This window comes from Echinops telfairi, unplaced genomic scaffold, assembly GCF_000313985.2.
Source record: "Echinops telfairi isolate 266 unplaced genomic scaffold, ASM31398v2 ScPeMD7_7458;HRSCAF=8496, whole genome shotgun sequence".
Taxonomy (NCBI): Eukaryota; Metazoa; Chordata; class Mammalia; order Afrosoricida; family Tenrecidae; genus Echinops; species Echinops telfairi.
The window spans coordinates 24976480-24987675 of NW_022111358.1; the positions used below are offsets into that span (position 1 = coordinate 24976480).

The 11196-nt window shown below is 44.7% G+C and overlaps 1 protein-coding gene across 1 annotated transcript in view; it reads right to left on the bottom strand.

Moving 5' to 3' along the window:
* CALCOCO2 (calcium binding and coiled-coil domain 2) overlaps positions 1-7847 on the bottom strand; it is a 21812-nt gene extending 13965 nt beyond the window's left edge. The window contains exons 1-2 of the mRNA XM_045299644.1: positions 7792-7847; positions 1295-1484 (exon numbers count right to left, since the gene is read on the bottom strand). Of these exons, the coding sequence (XP_045155579.1) occupies positions 1295-1474 (180 nt within the window). The 5' untranslated portion in view covers positions 1475-1484; positions 7792-7847. The remainder of the gene's footprint in view (positions 1-1294; positions 1485-7791) is intronic.
* Between the last annotated feature and the right edge of the window lie 3349 nt (positions 7848-11196).

Below are 11196 nucleotides of genomic sequence, written 5' to 3' on the forward strand. Positions count from 1 at the left end.
TATCAGCCAAGGCACCTAATTTTACCACAAAACTGCCTTAAAAATGTGCTGAAAAACTCAGCTTATACACAAGTCTATACAGTACTTGCATTATCTACTATGGTGACCATGTCTACTATGATAACTACGTATGCCTATTAAAATTCATTACAATTGTACAAAATGTAAAATACAGTTAAGTTAGTACATTTCAAGCGATCAACGGCCACATGTGTCAGAGAGCAAAAGTACAACTCCATCACAGACAGTATTATTGGACAGTGCTAATCCATATGTTTTGCTATATTTTAAGGAAGGAAAAACAAAGAAATGACTCCCACCTTCTGTATGAGAGCAAACACCCTGCTGTGCCAGTTTTGTGTTAGCACAACTTTCTGTCTGATGACTCAATATCCTGCCAGTGTCCCTCTGGTTGACAACCAGTCACACTTGCTGCTACCTACAGCTTTCATAGCTCTATCATGGAGCTTCGGATGCCAAACGAATTAAAGAAAAGGAACGGAATGAGAGCCGTGCATAAGCCACAGCTCCTTCTGAGTGCAGTGCAGAAGGATGTCTGCTTGCAGCATGAGCAGCACTGGCAACCAGCCATATGACATACTGAGTTGTCAAACCAAAGGCCACTGATGTTGCAACTCGCAGTGTAAATGGCTTCAGTCTGACCTTTAGCTCCAGTCTCAGCAGATAGGAAGATTTGTCATTATGGAATGTTTATATGCACAAGAGACAGAGAGATAGGGGGAAGAAGGGGAAGAGAAAGAGATCACTAAAAGGAAGCTAATTATTTTTAAAATGGCAGTTTCTGTTCTGGGGCTGACAGGGGGGTTGGAAGTTACCAGGGAGCTTTGTTAAACATCTTCACAAAGAAGCGAGACTCTCAGGGGAAGACTTATTGGATACAGGCTGTTTGACTACACTTTCTCAACATCGTTTCCATGATACTCACATTAAAACAAACACTGTACTGAATAAGGAGGTGATTAAGTCACAATAATTACACAAGAAGGGACTAACCATCCCACTCAAATCATAGATGGGTATTTCCAAATAGGATTATTTTATTAAAAAATTATAATTGGTCCATGAAAGGCATTATGAAAGTTGGAGATCATACCATTTTAGTTTGAGACTGGATTTTAAAATGTGAGTCCTACAGCACACATTGCAACACGAAAGGGGGAAAGCGTTAAGAGTGCTCAGTCTAGGATGTAAAAACTGGCCAGACATAAGATACAAAATGATTGTAAGATTCACCTCTGGCTCCTGACTTCTTGGTATTAAATTAACCACTTACTCTAAAGATGCCAATCCAATCCTTTCTCTGAGGGATGAAATGCTGCGTGAGGGTGTAATAGCAGGTGAGGTCCCCTCCGGGAACGTAGAACTTCTCCACGCTGTTAAAGATGACCTGCGCAAAGTGACAATGATCCAGCAAGACAGCTGACGTGGGGGGGTCTTCTACTGTCTCTTCCATAGCGAGGGTCCTGTCATACAACACAAGAGAGAATCAGGCACTGGAAAGACTGAAATACTGGAGACTTCTGGGCACTCACCCAGGAACATTCCGATCAAAACAAGTCAGGAAAGGCCAAAGGCTGAGAGCCCACAACTTGCTTTCTGTTTCACTCTGAGCTATTGTGCTGCTCGTAACTTGCTCTGCTCTAACAGTGTTGAGTTAGTCCCTAGTTTCTTCACCATGGACATTCCTCTATCACCATCCTAACAGTGAAAATGAGGAAGGCCCTCCACAAGATGGATGGACACAGTGCCTTCATCAATGGGCTCGGGCACAGCAGCAGTTGTGAGGATGGTGCAGGACCGGACAGTGTTATGTTGTGTTGTGCACAGAGTCGCTATGGGTCAGAGCTGATTCAACAACACTAACACCCCCACACCGTTGTCTCTACTCATCGCTACTTTGTTTCTCTTTCTCTAAATGTATTAAATAAGTAAGGCAGTTTGCAGAACAATGGCCTGAACAGGGAATCTGAATCTAGATTTTTAATCCCAGTAAGCCCTGTGACTTTAAATCGATCTCTCTGAATTCCATCTTCTCCATTCAATTCCACTTCTAATTCCTATAATTATCAGCCTTCCCAACATGGGGTACTCTACTGGGAGTGGGAAGATCGGGAGAACAGAAACTGGCATGCGGTGGTGACAAACATGGGTTTAAAAAGCAAAATGGCAGAATTCAAATCCCAACTGAAGCTACGGTGTGACATTGGGCAGTTTACTTCACCAACCTGGCTCTGTATGTTTTCTTGTCTGTAAAATGGAATTAGTAACAACACCTACCTCATTTGTGTGTATCTGTGGGGTTTTGTTTGTTTGTTTTTTAAGGGGCGAGGATTAATGGAAAGAAATACTATTTAGCGTCTAGCCCATAAACCAGTATGTAGTACTTATACAAAGTAGAAGGGTGTTGAATGATAAAATATTTAGCAGTCTGGCACAGGGAAAGGGTTTAATAGATGTTAGTGATTCCTGTTGTGGGGTTTCACCCCTCAATTTTTTTCTGACATAGTCCTTGTCCTCAAAGAATTCCTAATTCAATACAGAGGCTGGATGAGCATATACAAGTGACTACTACACAGATGGACTAGGAAGAGAAAAAATACTCTGTTCAAGAGGGAGAGATGGCAACTGGTTAGGGGAATGAAGGAAATCTTGCAGGAAACTCAGATGACCCCCCAGAAGGGTTTGGAGTCTGACAAGTGGGCATGGGAGCAATCTGTACAAATGAATAGCACTCAAGAGGAACAAAAAGCTCATACACACCCCCATTTGAAGGGCAACACGCAGGCTTGGATTTTTGTGATTTAAAACAGTGATAATATCTTGTGTTTCCAGATAGGAACTGGAAATACAGGGAATGCAGGACAGATGAACCCCTCAGGACCAGTGGTGAGAGTGGCGATATCAGGAGGGTAGAGGGAAGGTGAGGGATAAAGGGGGAACAGATGACAAGGTCTACATATAACCTCCTCCCTGGGGGACGGACAGCAGAGAAGTGGGTGAGGAAGACGTCGGATGGTGTAAGATATGATAAAATAATAATAATTTATAAATTATCACGAGCTCAGGGGGAGAGGAGAGCGGGGAGGGAGGGGAAAAATGAGCTGATGCCAAGGGCTCAAGTAGAAAGCAGGTGTTTTGAGAATGATGATAGCAGCATATGCTGGACACAAATGATATATGTATGGAGTCCCTGATAAAATGATTTTAAAAAGAAAAATGTAAAAAAACCCAAAACCTTGTGTTTCACATTTCAAGATTACAACAGAGATGTGACCAAGGAAACTATTTTGGAAGTGAAAACAATACCTAAACAAAACCAAGTCTTTTCAATTGTTGAAATCTACTATTTTCTGCCCTTCAAATGCATCACATGCATTATTTCCTGAACGCCTTGCTAGTCTAACACAATGAATATCAAAGTAGGGTTTTATAGGGGGAAAAACTTAAATATTGCAGCTCTGAACAGCAAATGAGGAAACAGCTGTACAAATGCAAATACGACTGCAACAAATCAGGCTGTTACAACCAGGAAGATTGCAAACACACACACTTTAAAAAATAAAGTCAGTAACTTATGGTTAGCTCTTCTTGACCTGTCTCACCTATTTCCTGGTTTTATTTTGAATTACAAGCAACCAGACCTCTACCCCAGAAGTTAGTCTTGTGAAAGAGAAAGACAAGTAACTTTGAGACACTGCACTATTCTTGGGATTGAGATCAAGAACTAAGAAAGGCCGAGGCTTTCTCTTTTGTGATACAGCATAAGCCACATCCTAAACCTCAACCCCCAGCTTTTCTCAGTGTGTCAGGAAGTCACGGTCAGTCCAGACTCAGGCCTTGTTTCTGTGACAAGCCATTGCCAGTGCAATAATGTCTCTTGACTATGTTTACAGGAGGAAAAGCAGGGAGGTTGCTCAGCTTGTTACCTGAACTGCAGGTGTTTTATCCCTGAAGCTGAGCGGCCAATTGACCCACTCTTAGTAGGAGGAAGAAAGAGAAGTTTTTGTTTAGAAGGCATACCAGCGGGAGACCACAGCAGTGCAAACAAAAGGTTTTGTGATGTCCTGTTTGAAATCAGAAAACATAGAGATTATGTACCGTTTGCCTTTGAATTTATGCTTTGGGAAGTCACATACAGATGTTTTAAGTTACCTCCGGCTTCAGGGTAACCACGGAGAAACAACTGTTGACCATGAGCAAGCAAACACAACAATGAGGTTTGTTAAGTCTTAGGCCAGTCCCAGGATGTCTTTGTTGACTGACTGGATAGAAGGGTCCAGTTTTAATCACTAACAGGTAAACAAGAGAAGAGTCTCAGCACAAGCTGGCCTTTTTAGGTGACATTCACACCCAACCTGTCTGCTTTTAAGCAATGTCACCCATCACACAAATTCCATAGAGACTGCATCCAGTAAAGTACCTTCAGCTAACTGCATTTCATAAGGATTTTTCTAACTACGTTCACTAAAATAACTGGGCTGCAAGCTTACAAATCCTATTTCGACTAGTGCTCTCTTTTCCTGTTGAGACCATCATGCCCCTGGTCTCATGTCTAGAACTACAATTTATCTTAGCATGGAATAAGATTGTATTCTTTCTACTACGGATCAAGAACAACAAAGAACAGTCTGTTAAGAGTGACTTCAGGGCCTGCGCACCCTGATTAATCCAAGTTCACACTTCCTGTTCTTTTCCTTCATCTACCAGTTGCCATCAATTGATTCCAACTCATGGTACCCTTGTGTGGGGCAGAGCACAACTGTGCACCACGGGTCTTCCGGGGCTGATTTCTCAGAAGTAGATCAACAAGCCTTTCTTCCTCCCGGGAGACTCAGTCTCCAAGACTGAGGAAGTGGGTAAGGAGGTGAGCGGAGTGGAAAACCACAGTGGCTTCCCTTCTCGCCTTGCCAAAACGAGGGCAGAAAGGGCCAAGAGTGAACCTAGAGTGGAAACATGCCCACCTGAGCCTAGGCAGTGAGGAAGTCCTCCACTCAGCCTTTCCTGAAAGACATGCGCTGATTTTTATGGTCAAGTCATTCTTCAGGCCCAACAGTGCTTGAAAAATAACCTTTCTGACAAAGCAACCTAGATGAAGTCAGTTTATCTATCTGGGGAGGAGGGTGGCCCGGGGTGTAACAGTGTAGAAGGAAAACTTCAATGACTTTAAGATCCGTTTCCTCCTCTTTTATCCATCCTTTCCACTACAGAAAGGATCCGTCGCCCACTTCTAGTTCTGGAAATAACCAGACAGTCCAGGAAATGAGAAGAACATAAAGATGCACAAAGGTTTAATTTTTAAGTCCAGAGAACGACTAATTCATGAAAAAGCAGTAGAGTACGTTAGGCCTCCTAGAAATTACGAAATGTCATTCCACCTAATTCTTTACGCCTCTACCAAATCAAACATTGGCCACAGAAGTGATCTTAGAAAATGAATTTTTAAAAACAGAATCACCCATCAAGCATCGGGAAGGAATGCAGATCCCACACGTTGTCGGTGGCGCTTTACCTCGTCTCTGGACATAGTTGTTTTCCTTTTCAGCTAGATTTCCAAAAGGGGTAGAGCTCTCAGAGGAAGTAGCAATAACAGGTAATGTATTTTAAAGTGAATCGCCTCTACTGGCACGTGGCTTCTAAGAAAGCCTGACATATTTTCACCTAATGAGCTTTTCCAGCCTAATATGCTAACCCCATGACAGTTCTATGGCAGCATAGCTCATCGACGTCCTCTTTTAACAAAAGGAACAACTAGTGCCAGCTCCCACGCTCGCTGAGGTAATCCCCAGACTACACGGACATGCTTTATAGCAGAAAATAAAAAGGTTCTAAAGCTTCCAGCTTCCAATTCTAACAATGCAATCATTCAACCAAACCAACTCAACAGTTTGTCTAAAGGTACACACTCATGGATGCCGACAACACCAAGAAACAATTCTTAAAAAGAACTCAACTTCTACCGGGTGGGTAGCTTCTCTGGGTAATCGCCAAGGGAAACAAATGATTCCACAACTAAGGAGAAATGCACTCAATTCTTCATTTAGGAACAGTGAAAACAAAAGTAAAAGTCAAACACACATTCAAGTGAATCACCTCATCCAATTTATTTGACTTCTTAAAACAATTAGCAAAATGGCTGGACTGGTTTGAATCCCAAGCCTCCTCGGAGAACATTAGAGACTTTTAATATTATTGATAACCATTTGGATTAAGCTGCCCAACTTCTCCTAAGCAGGCCCTTCTCATACTACACCACCGGTGCTAGTTGCTTAGGGGTAAACAGAAAACCGGTTCCCAGACAGGAGATTCTGACGTGAAGGGGCCGCTGTGAAAAGCTCCACACTGTGTGGTCTATCTGCCTTTTACTGAGACCACCCACTTTTTTCTTGGAAGCAATCGTGTCTGAAGTACAGTGGAAGGTCATCTGAGATAGGAGCCAAGAGACCTGGGTACCTGTCTTTAGTTCTGCCACTGACTTCCCCTTGGTCAAGGCACACTGCCTGATTTGAGGCCTCGATTTCCGAGTTGGTAAAATGCTTGGGTGGGGTGGATGATCTCTAAGGGCCTTTCCGGCTGTACTGATCCTAAGTGAAAGTACTAATTTTAGTGGTCTACCTTTCCATCTAAGAAAATAAGGGCGTATATGATACCAACAAAGTGCTGTCACGTTTTTCAAAAGAGCCCTAGATGTTTTATCTGACCCTGAAGACAGCTTCTCTGGGTTAATCGCAGAAGGAAACAAATGATTCCACAGCCAAGGAGAAATGCACTCAATTCTTCATTTAGGAACAGTGAAAACAAAAGTAAAAGTCACACATTCAAATGAATCACCTCATCCTGTTTGTTCCAGGTAACTCGGGATTACCGACTACCTTTATCAGGGTCCTTTCTACTCCATTAGCTGTCAGTGAGGCTAAAAGTCGTTTCAAGTCCCCTATGGAAAATACCTGGAAAGCATGCCATCTGGATATTCCTTAAACGACTGCCCTCCAGAAGCTACAAAAACCCTTCTTCATGACACAGTTTTAGCAATCAAACCAAACACTGAACCCGCTGCCTGCCGTCCAGTGGATTCGAACTCACAGCGGCCCTAACTCTACATCAGCTCTACATCAGCAGATGGGCTCGTTTCTTCCTCCCAGGGAGCCGCTCCTAGGTTTGAACTACCGATCTCGTCTGAGCAGGCCAACACTTAACCCGCAGCGCCACCTGAGCTCTCAGGGCTGAAAGGGAACGTGGGCTGCATTGGGCTCGTGGTGGCGCTGGGGATCAGGCGATGGGCGCGCAAACCTACACCTCCTTTCTCCTGGGCTGCCTGGAACCCGGCGGGAGGGGCCTCCAAGGAGGACACGGGGAAACTGAGACCCGCAGGGGACGCTGACGTCGGATGGGCTGGCGCCTTCGAAGCAGCCCCCACCTCAAGCTTCCGACGGCCCAGGGGCGCCCCCCGCCCCGTAAGGGAATGACGCAATACGGCGTCAGGGCGGCGACCGTGCGTCACGACCCGCACTTCCGGCAGCGCTCGTTCGGCGCCCCAGGAGCTGGCCGCCGCCCCGAAGCGCGACGCCTCGCCTTCCTCAGCCGGGGGTTGGCCCCTAACTCTCGAAGGCCGCCGGAGGGGCTCCGTGACGTCACGCGCACTGACCACCCTGGAAAAGTGGCGGCAGTGAAGGCGAATCCCGGTCACACCTAACCCACCCACATGGCCGGCTCAGAACTGGCAGTCTCGGTCTGAGGGAATCCGACTGGACCCCTTTTCCCTGCGGAACTCACCAAGGGTAGCAGTCGACGGCGGCGGCGCCACAGCAACAGGGCAGGCCAGGGCCGGGGGCGGGGCTACAAGCCCGGGGTCGCGTGGACGCGCCTTGTCCCGCCCACAGCGTCATAACGACCTCTACGCCCCGCCCCCTCCGCGTAGCTGGGACTTGTAGTCCTCGGGAGGCCGAGCCCCGGGAAGGGCCCCCTGCCCCGGATGGCGTTCTCCAGTCCGGCCCTGAGATCTTCATTCCAGGAAGAAACTCCTTCTAGAAAGAGCTGTTTATGTTCATTTATGCCTTCATTGTCATTTCTCTCAGCCCCGAATGAGAAAGTTCCATGCCTCGGAAGGGCTACTGAGAGGTCACTTCCATTTTTTCCCTGGCTCCATATAAAACATCACTTTATAAATGAGTCTCTCTGGCATTTAGGCATGCCTCCATCGGACCCTAAAGGAGACCGACAGTCTCCCTGGGCCTCCAATTTCTGTGCTCCCCGCTCCCCCTCTTTCATTACTTTTCTGCAAAGGAATTATAGTTAACTTGAATTTCTTCCGCTGCTGTTAAAGTTTATATTGTATTCTCTTCAATGGAAGGGGAATAACTGGTTATGCTGTTATACTCAGGGGAAATTACTTCAGCCTCCATTTAGGTATTTCTGTCTTATTCGAGCTTTCTATCCTCTTCTCTGAATGGTTTCCATAGACAGGCTATATTTGTCATTTTCCCTAAAGTCATCTTATTCAATGGCCTTGTTGGAAAGTAAAAAAAAAAAGTGGGGAGACAAATTGATATCAGCTTGTAATGCTGATTTTTTTCTCCATATACAATAGGTAATTCTATTTTTTACCTTTTTCTTAAGTCATCTAAAAGATGCCAGTTAAACCCTACATGTGTTGTCTACAGAAGCCTAAACTCAGAAATGCCCTTCTTCAAGGAGCAGGAACTGTAAAAATCTGGAAAGAAACTTTTCTGTGCTGTCTAACCAGAGACTGATGATTCTCAGGCGGCTTTAGGGTTCAGGCAGGAAAATGAGCGTTCCCAGTTCTGCCTCTGCACAAGACTGGTGGTACGCAACCGAAATGAATTGATGGTGCGGAAAGATACGTAAACCAATAAGTAGGACACCGATCAAAACCTCAAATCACTTTCTGAATTAACAAAACAAAACCTAAACTCTTTCATAGTAAACTCTAATAAAAGGAACAGATCTCCCTTCATTTTGTTTACTAGTTTTTTTAAAGGCACCGAGAACTGAAACTACTTTTATCTACAGAGTTTTCAATCTCTATTTAGCATGACTTTTAACTCTTTGAGAAACTTGTCTAGGAAGTTAAAAATTCAAGTAATTTAATTGCTCATTCTGGAAACTTTCTTTTAAAAAAAAAAGACCAACTCTTCACTAGAAAGCATCCAACAACAGGTTATAACTCTTAGACTCTTAGAACTTGTGGTTTCAAAGTCCTTGCTTTGTGGTGTCCACCAATCCAAAGCTATTATCCCATGCCAATCCAACCTCTTCCCAATACACATACCTTAAGCTAAACTTCAAAGTCATCTTACAGATATGACAACTGTGTTAGTCTGGGCTGACTAGAGAAACAAATTCAGAGACCCTCATGTGTGTAAGAGAGAGTTTTATATCGAAGAGCAATTGTATACTGAGAAAACATCCCAGCCCAGTCCAGATCAAGTCCATTAGTGCGATATTAGCCCATCTGTCCGATACCAGTCTGTAAGTTCCTCTTCAGACTCACGCAACACATGCGATGACGCTGAATGTAGGAAGATCACAGGCCAGTAGGTGGAAAATCTTGTGGATCCTGTGGCGGTGGAAGCGTCTCAGCGCTGGCAGGGGTCTCCACGTGGCCCCTCCAGCTCCAGGGCTCTAGTGACTCTCCACGTGGCAAGTCAACAGGAATTTCTTTCAGGGAGTGAGCGTCCTGCCTCCAGAAAACTATCTCCTTAGCACCTCCAAATGAGGTAGGTCATCAAGCTGCAACCTGATTGACAGGCTAAACTTCAACCCTTCACTCTTAAGTCTCAAGTGGACAATAGATTACAGGACAACTGTGTCCTTCCTCCACAGAGCCAGTACTAAGACTTAAGGCAATGCTTCTCCTTGTTGTGATAAGGATAAACTGAGCTTTGGCTTATTAAGCAATTATTTTCATTATATTTGGGGGAACACTTCAACAGAACAGAATGAAAACCAGCCACATGGATCTGGTTTAATTCCAGAAGAAGTGTCAAAGCTGCAGGGGCGCAAAGCAAAGTGTCCCCAAGGAAGGCCAAAGGTGGACCTGGGAGCCAGGGTGGGCACCCCACAGACTCGCCTGGAAAGCACTCACAGAGGTCAATGACAGACCTGGAACTGTTTGAGGGCTTGTCTCTCTTTTTTTGATGTTGGTTTATTTTTATTTTATTTATTTATTTTTGGATCTTGTTTTTGTGTTCTTTTGTTGTTATGTTTCACTTTGCTTTGTTTTGTGCATATTATTGTCTCTGCATGTCTATCTAGACAAGATGGGTGGGACCGAACAATCCAGAAGAGAGAACAACAGGACCGACGGTTGCGGGGGTGGCACGGGAGAGGGAGAGGGAGGGGAAAGGAAAGGGGGTACCAACAAAACCAGGGACAAGGGAAAAACAAGTGATCTAAAATTGATGGTGAGGAGAGCATAGGATGCTTGGGGGGGCTTGATCAAGGGCAATGTAGCTGAGAGGAATTACTGAAAACCGCGAATGAAGGCCAAACATGATAGTGGGACAAGAGGCTAGTAAAAGGAAATAGAGGAAAGAACTGGGTGACAAAGAACATTTATAGAGGTCTAAATATAGGCATGTATATATGCAAATACATTTATATATAATCATAGGGGAATAGATCTATGTACATATATTTATATGTTAAGTATCAAGGTAGCAGATGGACATTGGGCCTCTACTCAAGTACTCCCTCAACACAAGAACTAATAATTGTTCTAATAACCTGGCATTCTGTGATGCTCACCGTCCCTACACAATTGCTGAAGACAAAATGGGTGCATAAGCAAATGTGGTGAAGAAAGCTGATGGTGCTCAGCTATCAAAAGATATAGCATTTGGAGTCTTAAAAGGCTGGAAGATAAACAAGCGGCCATCTAGCTGAGAAGCAACAAAGCCCACATGGAAGAAGCACTTCAACTTGTGTGATCACGAGATGTTGATGGTATCACGCATCAAATACCGCCCCCCCGCCCCCAGCCTGCCCCGCAAATATCGATATGAATGAGGGAGATGGCAGAGTGGAGACCCAAAGCCCATCAGTAGTCAATTGGACATCCCCTGTCAGAAGGTCCACAAGGAAGAGATGAGCTAGTCAGGGTGCAGTAGAGCACCGATGAAACTCACAACTTTCCTCTAGTTCAGCAGTTCTCAACCC